The sequence below is a fragment of the Salmo trutta genome, chromosome 5 (genome assembly GCF_901001165.1).
Source record: "Salmo trutta chromosome 5, fSalTru1.1, whole genome shotgun sequence".
Classification (NCBI taxonomy): Eukaryota; Metazoa; Chordata; class Actinopteri; order Salmoniformes; family Salmonidae; genus Salmo; species Salmo trutta.
In genome coordinates this window covers 3,674,766-3,694,581 of record NC_042961.1, presented here as the reverse complement: position 1 = coordinate 3,694,581, position 19,816 = coordinate 3,674,766, and the positions used below count along the sequence as shown (strand labels likewise).

Genomic DNA, 19,816 nt, shown 5'->3' with positions numbered 1-19,816 from the left:
CTGGTGGCTGACCTGCCTATACTGATAGATAGACCTAGTACATGGTTCTGACTGTCTGTCTGGTGACTGACCTGTCTATACTGATAGATAGGCCTAGTACACGGTTCTGACTGTCTGCCTGGTGGCTGACCTGCCTATACTGATAGATAGACCTAGTACACGGTTCTGACTGTCTGTCTGGTGGCTGACCTGTCTATACTGATAGATAGGCCTAGTACACGGTTCTGACTGTCTGTCTGGTGGCTGACTTGTCTATAATGAGAGATAGACCTAGTACACGGTTCTGACTGTCTGCCTGGTGGCTGACCTGCCTATACTGATAGATAGGCCTAGTGCACGGTTCTGACTGTCTACCTGGTGGCTGACCTGCCTAAACTGATAGATAGGCCTAGTGCACAGTTCTGACTGTCTGTCTGGTGGCTGACCTGTCTATACTGATAGATAGGCCTAGTACACGGTTCTGACTGTCTGTCTGGTGGCTGACCTGTCTATACTGATAGATAGACCTAGTACACGGTTCTGACTGTCTGCCTGGTGGCTGACCTGTCTATACTGATAGATAGGCCTAGTGCACGGTTCTGACTGTCTGTCTGTCTGGTGGCTGACCTGTCTATACTGATAGATAGGCTAGTGCACGGTTCTGACTGTCTGTCTGTCTGGTGGCTGACCTGTCTATACTGATAGATAGGCCTAGTACACGGTTCTGACTGTCTGTCTGGTGGCTGACCTGTCTATACTGATAGATAGACCTAGTACACGGTTCTGACTGTCTGCCTGGTGGCTGACCTGTCTATACTGATAGATAGGCCTAGTGCACGGTTCTGACTGTCTGTCTGTCTGGTGGCTGACCTGTCTATACTGATAGATAGGCCTAGTACATGGTTCTGACTGTCTGTCTGGTGGCTGACCTGTCTATACTGATAGATAGGCCTAGTGCACGGTTCTGACTGTCTGTCTGGTGGCTGACCTGCCTATACTGATAGATAGGCCTAGTGCACGGTTCTGACTGTCTGTCTGTCTGGTGGCTGACCTGCCTATACTGATAGATAGACCAAGTACACGGTTCTGACTGTCTGTCTGTCTGGTGGCTGACCTGCCTATACTGATAGATAGGCCTAGTACACGGTTCTGACTGTCTGTCTGGTGGCTGACCTGCCTATACTGATAGATAGGCCTAGTGCACGGTTCTGACTGTCTACCTGGTGGCTGACCTGCCTATACTGATAGATAGACCTAGTACACGGTTCTGACTGTCTGTCTGGTGGCTGACCTGCCTATACTGATAGATAGGCCTAGTGCACGGTTCTGACTGTCTACCTGGTGGCTGACCTGTCTATACTGATAGATAGACCTAGTACACGGTTCTGACTGTCTGCCTGGTGGCTGACCTGTCTATACTGATAGATAGACCTAGTACACGGTTCTGACTGTCTGTCTGGTGGCGGACCTGTCTATTCTGATAGATAGGCCTAGTGCACGGTTCTGACTGTCTCTCTGGTGGCTGACCTGCCTATACTGATAGATAGACCTAGTACACGGTTCTGACTGTCTGTCTGGTGGCTGACCTGTCTATACTGATAGATAGGCCTAGTACACGGTTCTGACTGTCTGTCTGTCTGGTGGCTGACCTGTCTATACTGATAGATAGACTAGTGCACGGTTCTGACTGTCTGTCTGTCTGGTGGCTGACCTGTCTATACTGATAGATAGGCCTAGTACATGGTTCTGACTGTCTGTCTGGTGGCTGACCTGTCTATACTGATAGATAGGCCTAGTGCACAGTTCTGACTGTCTGGTGGCTGACCTGCCTATACTGATAGATAGGCCTAGTGCACGGTTCTGACTGTCTGTCTGTCTGGTGGCTGACCTGCCTATACTGATAGATAGACCAAGTACACGGTTCTGACTGTCTGTCTGTCTGGTGGCTGACCTGCCTATACTGATAGATAGGCCTAGTGCACGGTTCTGACTGTCTGTCTGGTGGCTGACCTGTCTATACTGATAGATAGGCCTAGTACACGGTTCTGACTGTCTGTCTGGTGGCTGACCTGTCTATACTGATCAATAGACCTAGGTCATGGTTCAGACTGTCTGCCTGGTGGCTGACCTGTCTATACTGATAGACCTCCCTTCTCTCTCCGTCCCTCGCTAGCTCGTTGCTATGCCCCTCATTATGTTTGTGTTCTCGGAAGTACGGCAACTAATCAGTCTCCTCTGTTCCAAAAATGCTGAATCTTAGGAGTAGATTCCTAGCGGAATCGAATCTTGACTCTCAGAATTGGGAGTCGACGTGCAAGGAGTCGAGGAATCAATTATTTGGGAGTCTACTCGATTTATAGGTCGTTAACAGTTGGAAAAATGGCAGAGAAAGGCAAGCAACAGTATGACAATACTTTGAGAAGTTAAATGAGATGGAAATACAAGCTTTGTGAGGTGGAACTGAGGTACAGTAATGTTGGTAAAGGTGCAATGCTTCACCGTCTGAAAGGGACACACCTTGAGACCCAAACCGTTGCTGTTAGCAGCACAGCTGCATTGTGAATACACATGGAATTTGTGATATTAAAATTGTAGTTTAAATGTTAAGAAATGTTTTCCATTTGTAAATATCCCTAATAAGAAACAATATAAGGGACGTTTTGGTTTAAACAATAACCCGATGGAGTCAGCCCAGTGTCTGTCTGTCGGTACCAACCACTACCAGAACCCCATGCCTGGTCTGAGATCAGTGGGATAGGAGCAGCTCCGCATGCCTGGGCCCTTATTCACACTATCTGAAAGGAGGAGTGCTGATCTAGGATCAGTTTAGCCTTTAAATCATAATGAATAAAGAGGGGGGACCTGATTCTCGATCAGTGTGAAGCAGCAGTTTGAGGTAACAGTGTGATAGGAGCAGCTCAGCGGGGACAGTCACAATACCCCAGATGGCTCCATAACTTAGACAGGCAACACAACACGTCTCCTATCTCTCTACCATAGTCAGACAACACAACACGTCTCCTATCTCTCTACCATACCCAGACAACACAACACATCTCCTATCTCTCTACCATACCCAGGCAACACAACACGTCTCCTATCTCTCTACCATACCCAGACAACACAACACGTCTCCTATCTCTCTACCATAGCCAGACAACACAACACGTCTCCTATCTCTCTACCATAGCCAGACAACACAACACGTCTCCTATCTCTCTACCATAGCCAGACAACACAACACGTCTCCTATCTCTCTACCATAGCCAGACAACACAACACGTCTCCTATCTCTCTTCCATAGTCAGACAACACAACACGTCTCCTATCTCTCTACCATACCCAGGCAACACAACACGTCTCCTATCTCTCTACCATACCCAGACAACACAACACGTCTCCTATCTCTCTACCATAGTCAGACAACACAACACGTCTCCTATCTCTCTACCATACCCAGGCAACACAACACGTCTCCTATCTCTCTACCATACCCAGACAACACAACACGTCTCCTATCTCTCTACCATAGCCAGACAACACAACACGTCTCCTATCTCTCTACCATAGCCAGACAACACAGCACGTCTCCTATCTCTCTACCATAGCCAGACAACACAACACGTCTCCTATCTCTCTACCATAGTCAGACAACACAACACGTCTCCTATCTCTCTACCCTACCCAGACAACACAACACGTCTCCTATCTCCCTACCATAGTCAGACAACACAACACGTCTCCTATCTCTCTACCATACCCAGACAACACAACACGTCTCCTATCTCTCTACCATACCCAGACAACACAACACGTCTCCTATCTCTCTACCATAGCCAGACAACACAACACGTCTCCTATCTCTCTACCATAGTCAGACAACACAACACGTCTCCTATCTCTCTACCATAGTCAGACAACACAACACGTCTCCTATCTCTCTACCATACCCAGACAACACGTCTCCTATCTCTCTACCATACCCAGACAACACGACACGTCTCCTAGCCAGACAACAAAAATACAATATAATACAAATATACACAAATTACAACTAGAACACGTCCAACATAGCCAGACAACACTCCTCCATCTCCATGGCATCCTGACTGTCTCTACCAACGTCAGTGGGGTCATCCTGACTGTCTCTACCAACGTCAGTGGGGTCATCCTGACTGTCTCTACCAACGTCAGTGGGGTCATCCTGACTGTCTCTACCAACGTCAGTGGGGTCATCCTGACTGTCTCTACCAACGTCAGTGGGGTCATCCAGACTGTCTCTACCAATGTCAGAGGGGTCATCCAGACTGTCTCTACCAATGTCAGTGGGGTCATCCAGACTGTCTCTACCAATGTCAGTGGGGTCATCCAGACTGTCTCTACCAACGTCAGTGGGGTCATCCAGACTGTCTCTACCAACGTCAGTGGGGTCATCCTGACTGTCTCTACCAACGTCAGTGGGGTCATCCTGACTGTCTCTACCAACATCAGTGGGGTCATCCTGACTGTCTCTACCAACGTCAGTGGGGTCATCCTGACTGTCTCTACCAACATCAGTGGGGTCATCCTGACTGTCTCTACAAACGTCAGTGGGGTCATCCAGACTGTCTCTACCAACGTCAGTGGGGTCATCCTGACTGTCTCTACCAACGTCAGTGGGGTCATCCTGACTGTCTCTACCAACGTCAGTGGGGTCATCCTGACTGTCTCTACCAACGTCAGTGGGGTCATCCTGACTGTCTCTACAAACGTCAGTGGGGTCATCCTGACTGTCTCTACAAACGTCAGTGGGGTCATCCTGACTGTCTCTACCAACGTCAGTGGGGTCATCCTGACTGTCTCTACCAACGTCAGTGGGGTCATCCAGACTGTCTCTACCAACGTCAGTGGGGTCATCCTGACTGTCTCTACCAATGTCAGTGGGGTCATCCAGACTGTCTCTACCAATGTCAGTGGGGTCATCCAGACTGTCTCTACCAACGTCAGTGGGGTCATCCAGACTGTCTCTACCAACGTCAGTGGGGTCATCCTGACTGTCTCTACCAACGTCAGTGGGGTCATCCAGACTGTCTCTACCAACGTCAGTGGGGTCATCCTGACTGTCTCTACCAACGTCAGTGGGGTCATCCTGACTGTCTCTACCAACGTCAGTGGGGTCATCCTGACTGTCTCTACCAACGTCAGTGGGGTCATCCTGACTATCTCTACCAACGTCAGTGGGGTCATCCAGACTGTCTCTACCAACGTCAGTGGGGTCATCCTGACTGTCTCTACCAACGTCAGTGGGGTCATCCTGACTGTCTCTACCAATGTCAGTGGGGTCATCCTGACTGTCTCTACCAACGTCAGTGGGGTCATCCTGACTGTCTCTACCAACGTCAGTGGGGTCATCCTGACTGTCTCTACCAACGTCAGTGGGGTCATCCTGACTGTCTCTACCAACGTCAGTGGGGTCATCCTGACTGTCTCTACCAACGTCAGTGGGGTCATCCTGACTGTCTCTACCAACGTCAGTGGGGTCATCCTGACTGTCTCTACCAACGTCAGTGGGGTCATCCTGACTGTCTCTACCAACGTCAGTGGGGTCATCCTGACTGTCTCTACCAACGTCAGTGGGGTCATCCTGACTGTCTCTACCAACGTCAGTGGGGTCATCCTGACTGTCTCTACCAACGTCGTTTGGGAAATCTAGAGCCTCTAGGACCTTTTTAAGAGCTATGGAGCAGAGTTGATAATGTATGTAAAGAGATGAAGTAGTTTTCTTGCTTAAATAAGTATTGTGCTTGCTATGTTAATGATTTACACTTTTTTCACATTTTTATCTGACCAATTGTGTTTATCTGACTGTTATTGAAATGGTCGAACAATAATAACACGATCAGTTATTGACGAAAGTCAAGAAGATGAATGCACAGTGTTTCTTTGTGGATGTTGTTATAGGAAAGCACATCACATATCCGTGGTGGTAGTTGGCCTCCTTTATCACCGCACAAAAATAATTGGGCCAGTTACGTAAGCTTCCTTGATCAATGGGAAATGTGAGAATCAAACTGATTAAGTAAAGTGAGCTTCACTTTCAAAGGTTGGTCATTTTAATTCCCTCCAGTGTCCGGCTCTCTCTCACACACACACAGGGTTGACCATGTGTTTACGGTCCAGATAACAGCACTTGCTATTTACTCAATAAATCATACTGAAGGAGACATGCCAATACTAACTGCTACAATACAATACTTCACACATAGCTAACTTCTACGATATAATACTTCACACATAGCTAACTGCTACAATACAATACTTCACACATAGCTAACTTCTACGATACAATACTTCACACATAGCTAACTTCTACAATACAATACTTCACACATAGCTAACTGCTACGATACAATACTTCACACATAGCTAACTGCTACAATACAATACTTCACACGTACATAACTGCTACATTACAATACTTCACACAAACATAACTGCTACATTACAATACTTCACACATAGCTAACTGCTGCAATACAATACTTCACATGTACATAACTGCTACATTACAATACTTCACACGTACATAACTGCTACATAACAATACTTCACACGTACATAACTGCTACATTACAATACTTCACACGTACATAACTGCTACATTACAATACTTCACACGTACATAACTGCTACATTACAATACTTCACACGTACATAACTGCTACATTACAATACTTCACACGTAGCTAACTGCTACAATACAATACTTCACACGTAGCTAACTGCTACATTACATGCTAAGCCGTCTTCAGTAGGCTCCAAGCACTGGTTTCTTTATTTTAGGTTCTTTATTTTATGTCAGGGACCGAGCACAATATTGAACAAATATTGCACCATATTTAGCTAAATATCTAATTACTATATTGCATCTCCAGCTTTTAGAATGGACATCAAATGTTATCCCATCCTCATCTCTTGACCCTTGTTGAATGCTTTCTCTCCAGAGTTGGGTTTATTTTTAAGTCACTGGCAAAGCGTGTTTCCAATCCCATTGTTTGTACTTTAGATCTACCCATTCCACTGGCCAACAGTACCTGTCCCTATTTATTATGTCACAACTTTCATTTCCTTCTTATCCATGTAAACTCCCTACCTTTCCCTTCCTGGGACCGGCTCAACAGGTAAGACTGGGGATTCCCCAAACTCTGACAGAATAGGAAAACTCCGAAGCCTAAGGGCAATCTGACCGCCAATCTCTCTGTCTCCTCTATCTCCACTTTTCTCCTCCTCCTCCTCCTCCTCATCCTCCTCCTCTTCCTTTGTGCCTCTCCTCCTCTCCATTTAGAGCTGAATAGAGCAACTTGACTGGCCACTCTCTTAGGCTCTGTCCCAAATTGCACCGCATGTACTATATAGTGCACTACTTATGACCCAGGCCCATAGGGCTCTCATCAGAAGTAGTTTAGAATGTAAGGACTAGAGTTCCATTTGGACAACAGCCTTAGCCTGTCATGGATACCTCAGCCCTCCAGCCCTGAAGACAAGTGAATTACACAGTTTACCCACTTCTTTTCAAATGCTATTTTTTTCTTGTCTTTCTTTTTTGTTGCACTGTGGCGACTAGAGAGCAGCTTAGCTATTACCCAGGATTCTCCTTGTCTGCACACACACACACACACACACATAAAGAACTTTGTTTAGAGCTGCAGAGACAGTCTCAGATGGTTTGCATGGTTGGTTCGTGGTGTGTCTTAGAAAGGATTTCTGTGAGTTGGATCTTCTTTTCTAAGTCACCTTAAATCTCCTGGCCAGATTCTAGTGCAACACAGTATATGATAGTCAAACTGTTTCTCTATCGTGTTGGTTAAAGTTGTGGTTTTCTTCCTTAAACTTCAGTCATTCTTTTATTTGTTTAAATTCTAAAGCAAACAGCAGCAGTTGCTGGCATGCCCATCCAGTCCCTCAGCTCTCTGTGTTTAAAACACATTATATAGATGTAGATGGACGTTTACAGTACATTAACTGTGACTAAAACATCCTATATTAGCTAGATATTTACACTACATATGAGATGTGTTGTTGCTAAGATACAAGCCTGCAGTACATATGAGAAGTGTTGTTGCTAAGATACAAGCCTGCAGTACATATAAGATGTGTTGTTGCTAAGATACAAGCCTGCAGTACATATGAGATGTGTTGTTGCTAAGATACAAGCCTGCAGTACATATGAGATGGGTTGTTGCTAAGATACAAACCTGCAGTACATATGAGATGGGTTGTTGCTAAGATACAAGCCTGCAGTACATATGAGATGTGTTGTTGCTAAGATACAAGCCTGCAGTACATATGAGATGGGTTGTTGCTAAGATACAAGCCTGCAGTACATATGAGATGTGTTGTTGCTAAGATACAAGCCTGCAGTACATATGAGATGGGTTGTTGCTAAGATACAAGCCTGCAGTACAAATGAGATGGGTTGTTGCTAAGATACAAGCCTGCAGTACATATGACATAACACCACATAAACTCAGAAAAAACAGAAACGTCCCTTTTTCAGGACCCTGTCTTTCAAAGATAATTTGTAAAAATTACGCCTAAGACAGCGCTACAGGGAGACAGGACGGACAGCTGATCGTCCTTGCAGTGGCAGACCACATGTAACAACCCCTGCACCCGATCGGTACATCCAAACATCACACCTGCGGGACAGGTACAGGATGGCAACAACAACTGCCTGTTACACCAGGAACGCACAATCCCTCCATCAGTACTCAGACTGTCCGCAATAGGCTGAGAGAGGCTGGACTGAGGGCTTGTAGGCCTGTTGTAAGGCAGGTCCTCACCAGACATCATCGGCAGCAACGTCGCCTATGGGCACAAACTCACCGTCGCTGGACCAGACAGGACTGGCAAAAAGTGCTCTTCACTGAGGAGTTGCGGTTTTGTCTCACCAGTTGTGATGGTCGGATTCGCGTTTATCGTCGAAGGAATGAGCGTTACACCGAGGCCTGTACTCTGGAGCGGGATCGATTTGGAGGTGGAGGGTCCGTCATGGTCTGGGGCGGTGTGTCACAGCATCATCGGACTGAGCTTATTGTCATTGCAGACAATCTCAATGCTGTGTGTTACAGGGAAGACATCCTCCTCCCTCATGTATGTGGTACCCTTCCTGCAGGCTCATCCTGACATGACCCTCCAGCATGACAATGCCACCAGCCATACTGCTCGTTCTGTGCGTGATTTCCTGCAAGACAGGAATGTCCGTGTTCTGCCATGGCCAGCGAAGAGCCCGGATCTCAATCCCATTGAGCACGTCTGGGACCTGTTGGATCGGAGGGTGAGGGCTAGGGCCATTCCCCCCAGAAATGTCCGGGAACTTGCAGGTGCCTTGGTGGAAGAGTGAGGTAACATCTCACAGCAAGAACTGGCAAATCTGGTGCAGTCCATGACGAGGAGATGCACTGCAGTACTTAATGCAGCTGGTGGCCACACCAGTTACTGACTGTTACTTTTGATTTTGACCCCCCCTCCCCTTTGTTCAGGGACACATTATTCCATTTCTGTTAGTCACATGTCTGTGGAACTTGTTCAGTTTATGTTTCAGTTGTTGAATCTTGTTATGTTTATACAAATATTTACACATTTTTGTGTTTGCTGCAAATAAACACAGTTGACAGTGAGAGGACGTTTATTTTTTGCTGAGTTTATTACATGTAGGTCTCTGCAGTACATTATGACATATGAGTGGTGTTTGAGTCTGTCGACTGTGACTTCACATGGGAAGTTATCCAGGGATCAGCCCTATCCACAGTGACAGTGACACAGCTTTCTACTTTACAAGAAGAGTCGTAGTCTTTTTCAGTTACCGTGACACAGTTAGCCCGAGGCTGGGTTCCTCTACGGAGTTAACAGCCCCTCTAAGGCACATCAGTCAGGACAGGGGCACTTAAAGTTCCACTCTGGGATTTGAAAAACAACAAAACGGTAGCCCTGCCACTTGTTTTGGTATACAGCTAAGGGACGGGCTAGGGAAATGTAACCCCTTGCAAATTCATAAGGAATTGTTTAATTTTTTTATTAAGAATGCAGGTGCATATCAACAATTGGAATGACCATTGAACAGATTCTCAGATCCCAAATTGTAGCCTTAAGTGAGGACAGGGCCATCGTTAGTTACACAGTTGCACAGCAAATGCTTTGCTTGGGTAATAAGACTGCATGCAAGTATTTGTATTTATTAGGGATCCCCATTAGTTCCTGCCAAGGCAGCAGCTACTCTTCCTGGGGTTTATTATGGATCCCCATTAGTTCCCACCAAGGCAGCAGCTACTCTTCCTGGGGTTTATTATGGATACCTATTAGTTCCTGCCAAGGCAGCAGCTACTCTTCCTGGGGTTTATTATGGATACCTATTAGTTCCTGCCAAGGCAGCAGCTACTCTTCCTGGGGTTTATTATGGATCCCCATTAGTTCCTGCCAAGGCAGCAGCTACTCTTCCTGGGGTTTATTATGGATCCCCATTAGTTCCTGCCAAGGCAGCAGCTACTCTTCCTGGGGTTTATTATGGATCCCCATTAGTTCCCACCAAGGCAGCAGCTACTCTTCCTGGGGTTTGTTATGGATACCTATTAGTTCCTGCCAAGGCAGCAGCTACTCTTCCTGGGGTTTATTATGGATACCTATTAGTTCCTGCCAAGGCAGCAGCTACTCTTCCTGGGGTGTATTATGGATCCCCATTAGTTCCTGCCAAGGCAGCAGCTACTCTTCCTGGGGTTTATTATGGATACCTATTAGTTCCTGCCAAGGCAGCAGCTACTCTTCCTGGGGTTTATTATGGATCCCCATTAGTTCCTGCCAAGGCAGCAGCTACTCTTCCTGGGGTTTATTATGGATCCCCATTAGTTCCCACCAAGGCAGCAGCTACTCTTCCTGGGGTTTGTTATGGATACCTATTAGTTCCTGCCAAGGCAGCAGCTACTCTTCCTGGGGTTTATTATGGATACCTATTAGTTCCTGCCAAGGCAGCAGCTACTCTTCCTGGGGTGTATTATGGATCCCCATTAGTTCCTGCCAAGGCAGCAGCTACTCTTCCTGGGGTTTATTATGGATCCCCATTAATTCCTGCCAAGGCAGCAGCTACTCTTCCTGGGGTTTATTATGGATCCCCATTAATTCCTGCCAAGGCAGCAGCTACTCTTCCTGGGGTTTATTATGGATCCCCATTAGTTCCTGCCAAGGCAGCAGCTACTCTTCCTGGGGTTTATTATGGATCCCCATTAGTTCCTGCCAAGGCAGCAGCTACTCTTCCTGTGGTTCAAACACATTACGGCACTTACATTACATATAACACAAAAGATAAAACGTACATCATATGACATTATTACACCACTACATATCTACAATGCACAATGTTTAATTCCACCATACAACAATATTACAATGTATGTGTGTGTCTGTACCTTTGTGTGTGTCTCTTCACAGTCCCTGCTGTTCCATAAGGTGTCTCTTTTTCTGATTTTTAAATCTGATTCTACTGCTTGCATCAGTTACCTGATGTGGAATAGAGTTCCATGTAGTCATGGCTCTATGTAGTACTGTGTGCCTCCCATAGTTTGTTCTGGACTTGGGGAGTGTGAATAATCCTCTGGTGGCATGTCTTGTGGGGTATGCATGGGTGCCTGACACCTTGGTACATTCAACTTGTCAACACCTCTTACAAAAACAAGTAGTGAGGAAGTCAGTCTCTCCTCCACTTTGAGCCATGAGAGATTGACATGCATATTGTTAATGTTAGCTCTCCGTGTACTTTTAAGTGCCAGCCGTGCTGCCCTGTTCTGAGCCAACTGCAATTTCCCTAAGTCCCTCTCTGTGTCACCTGACCACACTGCAAGTGATTGCTGTGGCACACTTAATCATACACCCACTGCCACTGTGTCTTTCTTATGGACTTTCATTGACAGTTGAAACCTTCCAACTCACCCTATTGTTTCTTACAACAACATTTCTTCAACATGGAAAACAAAACCTACAAGTGAATACCTCCATATTCCCATTTCATGGAATACATTGCTACATACTGTAGTGAGGAACTCTCATTTTAAGTAAACTCTTAACTAGAATAATAACATTGACTAAAAGCAAAGATATTAAAATATAATAAAGGCTTGAGTATGTTCCTTTTACAGGGTCCAATCACACTGCTTTATCATAACCTCATAGTGACACTTGATGTGAAACGTTCTTAAACCTGTTCCATCAGCCTCGCCGTGGATTCAGAATATTGCCTGTGGACACAGTGGAGTTAGTTAGTTGTTACTTTGCCAGTTCTCCAACCCCTCACACACTGACTCATACATAAGAAGGTAGTCTAATATAAATGCATTAGGATGCTGGATTCACACCAAGTTCTGCTGTTTATCTCCCTTCCCTGCTTTTGGAGTTATAATGTCCAACCCCTTTCTGACTCATAAGAAGGTATTAAAAGCATTAGTATGCTAAATAAATGCCGATTTCTGTTCTTTGGTTTATGAGTGCTTTACTTACCTCCCATTAACTGTTGCATTGTATGCAACAGTTAATGAGTCTAAAATACATGCAGTAGGATGCTAGGATTCTTATTTTCCTATTTCCTTGCTTTTGGTGTTACTTTGCTTTCTAAAAGCATAAGAAGGTACTCTGAAACCTACAACCATTAGAATATCAATCTCAATGACAACCATTAGGATGTCAATTTCTGGTCTGACTGGTCTTTTTACTGCATTTGGTTGATAATGGCTCCTACTTACATCCCATTAGCTGTTGCATTAGCATCATGGATCAAACAGATGCTGCAGGGCCTGTAATTAATGTCGGAGGCATCTCTTGGGGCTACTGTAATGGTGGGGTGTTGGGTCACTACTAGTTAGTATAATGATTAATGTCGGAGGCGTCTCTTGGGGCTACTGTAATGGTGGCGGTGTTGGGTCACTACTAGTTAGTATAATGATTAATGTCGGAGGCGTCTCTTGGGGCTACTGTAATGGTGGGGTGTTGGGTCACTACTAGTTAGTATAATGATTAATGTCGGAGGCGTCTCTTGGGGCTACTGTAATGGTGGGGTGTTGGGTCACTACTAGTTAGTATAATGATTAATGTCGGAGGCGTCTCTTGGGGCTACTGTAATGGTGGGGTGTTGGGTCAATACTAGTTAGTATAATGATTAATGTCGGAGGCGTCTCTTGGGGCTACTGTAATGGTGGGGTGTTGGGTCACTACTAGTTAGTATAATGATTAATGTCGGAGGCGTCTCTTGGGGCTACTGTAATGGTGGGGTGTTGGGTCAATACTAGTTAGTATAATGATTAATGGCGGAGGCGTCTCTTGGGGCTACTGTAATGGTGGCGGTGTTGGGTCACTACTAGTTAGTATAATGATTAATGGCGGAGGCCTCTCTTGGGGCTACTGTAATGGTGGGGTGTTGGGTCACTACTAGTTAGTATAATGATTAATGTCGGAGGCGTCTCTTGGGGCTACTGTAATGGTGGCGGTGTTGGGTCACTACTAGTTAGTATAATGATTAATGGCGGAGGCATCTCTTGGGGCTACTGTAATGGTGGGGTGTTGGGTCACTACTAGTTAGTATAATGATTAATGTCGGAGGCGTCTCTTGGGGCTACTGTAATGGTGGGGTGTTGGGTCACTACTAGTTAGTATAATGATTAATGGCGGAGGCGTCTCTTGGGGCTACTGTAATGGTGGCGGTGTTGGGTCACTACTAGTTAGTATAATGATTAATGTCGGAGGCCTCTCTTGGGGCTACTGTAATGGTGGCGGTGTTGGGTCACTACTAGTTAGTATAATGATTAATGGCGGAGGCATCTCTTGGGGCTACTGTAATGGTGGTGGTGTTGGGTCACTACTAGTTAGTATAATGATTCATGTCGGAGGCGTCTCTTGGGGCTACTGTAATGGTGGCGGTGTTGGGTCACTACTAGTTAGTATAATGATTAATGTCGGAGGCGTCTCTTGGGGCTACTGTAATGGTGGGGTGTTGGGTCACTACTAGTTAGTATAATGATTAATGGCGGAGGCGTCTCTTGGGGCTACTGTAATGGTGGCGGTGTTGGGTCACTACTAGTTAGTATAATGATTAATGGCGGAGGCGTCTCTTGGGGCTACTGTAATGGTGGCGGTGTTGGGTCACTACTAGTTAGTATAATGATTAATGGCGGAGGCGTCTCTTGGGGCTACTGTAATGGTGGCGGTGTTGGGTCACTACTAGTTAGTATAATGATTAATGGCGGAGGCGTCTCTTGGGGCTACTGTAATGGTGGCGGTGTTGGGTCACTATTAGTTAGTATAATGATTAATGTCGGAGGCCTCTCTTGGGGCTACTGTAATGGTGGGGTGTTGGGTCACTACTAGTTAGTATAATGATTAATGTCGGAGGCGTCTCTTGGGGCTACTGTAATGGTGGGGTGTTGGGTCACTACTAGTTAGTATAATGATTAATGGCGGAGGCGTCTCTTGGGGCTACTGTAATGGTGGCGGTGTTGGGTCACTATTAGTTAGTATAATGATTAATGGCGGAGGCGTCTCTTGGGGCTACTGTAATGGTGGGGTGTTGGGTCACTACTAGTTAGTATAATGATTAATGGCGGAGGCGTCTCTTGGGGCTACTGTAATGGTGGCGGTGTTGGGTCACTACTAGTTAGTATAATGATTAATGTCGGAGGCGTCTCTTGGGGTTACTGTAATGGTGGCGGTGTTGGGTCACTACTAGTTAGTATAATGATTAATGTCGGAGGCGTCTCTTGGGGCTACTGTAATGGTGGCGGTGTTGGGTCACTACTAGTTAGTATAATGATTAATGTCGGAGGCGTCTCTTTTGGCTACTGTAATGGTGGCGGTGTTGGGTCACTACTAGTTAGTATAATGATTAATGGCGGAGGCATCTCTTGGGGCTACTGTAATGGTGGCGGTGTTGGGTCACTACTAGTTAGTATAATGATTAATGTCGGAGGCGTCTCTTGGGGCTACTGTAATGGTGGCGGTGTTGGGTCACTACTAGTTAGTATAATGATTAATGGCGGAGGCGTCTCTTGGGGCTACTGTAATGGTGGCGGTGTTGGGTCAATACTAGTTAGTATAATGATTAATGTCGGAGGCGTCTCTTGGGGCTACTGTAATGGTGGCGGTGTTGGGTCACTACTAGTTAGTATAATGATTAATGTCGGAGGCGTCTCTTGGGGCTACTGTAATGGTGGGGTGTTGGGTCACTACTAGTTAGTATAATGATTAATGTCGGAGGCGTCTCTTGGGGCTACTGTAATGGTGGCGGTGTTGGGTCACTACTAGTTAGTATAATGATTAATGGCGGAGGCGTCTCTTGGGGCTACTGTAATGGTGGGGTGTTGGGTCACTACTAGTTAGTATAATGATTAATGTCGGAGGCGTCTCTTGGGGCTACTGTAATGGTGGGGTGTTGGGTCACTACTAGTTAGTATAATGCAGTTAATTGCTCCCAGGAAAAGATCCTTTAACGTTTAAAGACATAATGGCTGCATTTACACAAGCAAGCCAATTCTGATTGTTTGCCCAAATGACCTGATCTGATTGGTCAAAAGACCAATTATTGAAAAAAAGATCAGAATTGGGCTGCCTGTGTAAACGCAGCCATAGTGACTTAAGTGAACTCCTAAGGCTGGCCATGTTGTGCTGTTGAAACATACAAATATAAATATATGTTTGTTTTTGTGTCATTTAATATTCATTTGTCGTTCCAAACACACACAACTTGAGTCTAAACTAAGTTTAGAGAACTAAGATTATCTGTTGATGTCAAACTAATGCAGTGTTAGCAAACACTCAATTATGTTCTTTCTATTTTTTTGTCTTGTCACTTTTTCAGACGAATGCACTGTGACGAGATCGTACCTTTTCCTCCACAAGTTCTGGTTCTTCAGTACCATCTACTACTTTGGTAACTGGGCGTTTATCGGGGTATGTGTTGGAAACTCAAAGATTTGATTGACAATGTTCTTGCAAAAATATCACCGATGGTGTAACTATAAGTGCAATTTATAGTGTAAAGGCAGATCAGATTTACTGAGTACTGCTTAGTCTGCTAGAATTATAGCTGCAATTCATTGATTGATTGATTAAATTGTTTGGACATTAAAGATGACCCCCATACTAGCGTCCTACTTAAACTGCATACTCATTTACTTAAACCGCATACTCATTTATTTAAACTGCATACTCATTTACTTAAACCGCATACTCATTTATTTAAACTGCGTACTCATTTACTTAAACTGCATACTCATTTACTTAAACTGCGTACTCATTTACTTAAACCGCGTACTCATTTATTTAAACTGCGTACTCATTTACTTAAACTGCATACTCATTTACTTAAACCGCGTACTCATTTACTTAAACCGCGTACTCATTTAAACTGCGTACTCATTTACTTAAACTGCATACTCATTTACTTAAACTGCGTACTCATTTACTTAAACCGCGTACTCATTTATTTAAACTGCGTATTCATTTATTTAAACTGCGTACTCATTTACTTAAACCGCATACTCATTTACTTAAACTGCATACTCATTTCGGCGTTTGATCTAGTAGAATTCATTGGTCTTTTCTGACTCACGTGTTTGACGACAGCTGATAATCAGATAGATTGACCTGCTGTACCAAAATGAACGAATGGTTGGAGTCAACGCAATCACAACGCAATCAGAATACTATTTTCTAAATTTCACATACTATAAAACTTTATTTTATCACATACTATTTATATAGTACGCTAGTATGGGTATTGGGAGATGGCCCATTACTTATTTCCATATGTTCCCTGTTTTCCACCTGGTGGTGTTTGATTGATTGTTAATGTCCATGTTTTCCTCCTGTAGGTTCTCCTCATTGGCCTGGTGGTGTTTGATTGATTGTAAATGTCCATGTTTTCCACCTGTAGGTTCTCCTCATTGGCCTGGTGGTGTTTGATTGATTGTAAATGTCCATGTTTTCCTCCTGTAGGTTCTCCTCATTGGCCTGGTGGTGTTTGATTGATTGTAAATGTCCATGTTTTCCTCCTGTAGGTTCTTCTCATTGGCCTGGTGGTGTTTGATTGATTGTAAATGTCCATGTTTTCCCCCTGTAGGTTCTCCTCATTGGCCTGGTGGTGTTTGATTGATTGTAAATGTCCATGTTTTCCACCTGTAGGTTCTCCTCATTGGCCTGGTGGTGTTTGATTGATTGTAAATGTCCCTGTTTTCCACCTGTAGGTTCTCCTCATTGGCCTGGTGGTGTTTGATTGATTGTAAATGTCCATGTTTTCCTCCTGTAGGTTCTCCTCATTGGCCTGGTGGTGTTTGATTGATTGTAAATGTCCATGTTTTCCTCCTGTAGGTTCTCCTCATTGGCCTGGTGGTGTTTGATTGATTGTAAATGTCCCTGTTTTCCACCTGTAGGTTCTCCTCATTGGCCTGGTGGTGTTTGATTGATTGTAAATGTCCATGTTTTCCTCCTGTAGGTTCTCCTCATTGGCCTGGTGGTGTTTGATTGATTGTAAATGTCCATGTTTTCCTCCTGTAGGTTCTCCTCATTGGCCTGGTGGTGTTTGATTGATTGTAAATGTCCCTGTTTTCCACCTGTAGGTTCTCCTCATTGGCCTGGTGGTGTTTGATTGATTGTAAATGTCCATGTTTTCCTCCTGTAGGTTCTCCTCATTGGCCTGGTGGTGTTTGATTGATTGTAAATGTCCATGTTTTCCTCCTGTAGGTTCTCCTCATTGGCCTGGTGGTGTTTGATTGATTGTAAATGTCCATGTTTTCCTCCTGTAGGTTCTCCTCATTGGCCTGGTGGTGTTTGATTGATTGTAAATGTCCATGTTCTCCTCCTGTAGGTTCTCCTCATTGGCCTGGTGGTGTTTGATTGATTGTAAATGTCCATGTTTTCCACCTGTAGGTTCTTCTCATTGGCCTGGTGGTGTTTGATTAATTGATTGTAACTTTCCATGTTTTCCACCTGTAGGTTTTCCTCATCGGCCTGTTGGTGTCATGTTGTAAGGGGAAGAAATCAGTGATCGAAGGAGAGGTGGAGGCAGACGACTCTGACATGAGTGAAGACGAATACGTCCACTGACGAGACCACAGCCTGCCAGACCTGGGTTCAAATACTGTTTGAAATCTTTTAAATACTTTTGAGCATTTGCTTTAGCCTGCCTGGGAGTACCAGGTGGGCGGGGTTTGCATGTTCTGGACTTTTCTATGGGTTCACCTGCAAAAGGCAAGCTTAATCAAATACATTTTAAGTATTTGAAATGATTTTAAACAGTGTGCCCTAATGAATATGACCCAGGTCTGCTACCTGCATGGACCAGGAGACATTTAAACCGGATTGGTTTCTGTTACAACTGGTTTGCTATAACATAAGAATTTGACATTTGGATTGTTCATACAATACAATAAAACTTTAATTTGAACTTTTGTTTTCTGGTTTCTGCCTGAGATTGGTTAATATTACACAACGTTGTGTTGACACTGATTTATTATAACGGGAGAGAGGGATTGTGAGGTTGCTTTTTTCGTATTAGGGCAACTTTTTGGTTCTTTGTTCAGTCAGGTGTCTTTGTTCAAAGCAGTATGTAAACCCTGTGTGCATCCCAAATGGCACCCTATTTCATATATAGTGCACTTCTTTTGTCCAAAGCCCTATTGGACCCTGGTCAAAAGAAGTGCACTATATAGGGAATAGTGTGCCATTTGAGATGCAACCCTCTTTGTATTACTATGGGTATGTGCCTGTTGTTTCAAATGTCATCTGCACCAATTCCGTGTTTTTATGTTTCCAAAAAGAAAGATTTAGTGTTGCAAAATTCTGGTATCTTTCCAAAATGAGGGGATTCTGAATTTCCTGCTTATTTCCCTCACTATTCTGGGAATCTTCAAATCGGGAATAAAAATACATTAAAAAAACCTGGTAATTTGGGGAAAGTTAGCAACATTTTGCAACCCTAAGAAAGATCCTTGGTTGATAACCAAACGGTGGGTTATTAAACAAGCTTTACCCTGTGATACTGGATGTTTTGGATCCTGAAAAGAGAAGATGTTGTTGAGGAAACATATTCCAGGCTTACTTTGTTTCTTATTTTAACTCAGCACATTTTTGTTGTCATGTATATTTCTGTAATATATGGCTGGATAAATGTTTATTTTAGCCTTTAACAGATTTATTATTTTTAAGATTACTAACTTAGCACATTCAGCATGTTAACTTAAAGCAACAAATATGGACATGTATTTGATACCATATTGATAATGCACATTGCTGAGTTAAAATATATATTCTCTTATTCCTGATTTTGGTCGTGTTTGGTTGTGCTTAACTTGACTATCTGTTATTGCATTGATGGATTGATTTGCTGTAAAGTTATCTTAACATGAACTGAGCATAATATCACTTGACTACTGATCACGATGTCAATTTACTTTATGAATTTGGAATAAAATATGAATTCTGAATTGATTATTGCTGTATTTATGTTGTTAATCTATCAATTTCTAACGTTAATTCAGGAATTGCTTTGGACCTTTAACTTGGGGTCGGCGGAGCCATTTCTTTTCAAGGACTAGACATTAGTGATATTTATTGTGTTCTCTTTAAAACTGTTGATAATAAGGAGGCTGGCCCATCTTATTTTGTGTACCATGCACTTTTCATCACTGCACTAGATACCAGTGCATCGATTTAATCTGTCACAGTGGTCATTATTAGCCTACAAGATGGCATGTAGCTGGCTTCAGTACAGTATATATAAAAAAGTGCTAACTCATCGCAAGCTGTAGTATTTATTTATCTTCTAGTC

The 19,816-nt window shown here is 44.2% G+C and overlaps 1 protein-coding gene across 1 annotated transcript in view; it reads left to right on the top strand.

Moving 5' to 3' along the window:
- The window catches only part of LOC115193525 (probable lysosomal cobalamin transporter), a 199,906-nt gene extending 180,430 nt beyond the window's left edge, over positions 1–19,476 (top strand). Inside the window, exons 16-17 of the mRNA XM_029752229.1 lie at positions 15,848–15,939; positions 17,983–19,476. Coding sequence (XP_029608089.1) covers positions 15,848–15,939; positions 17,983–18,093 — 203 coding nt within the window. The 3' untranslated portion in view covers positions 18,094–19,476. The remainder of the gene's footprint in view (positions 1–15,847; positions 15,940–17,982) is intronic.
- Positions 19,477–19,816: the final 340 nt, after the last annotated feature.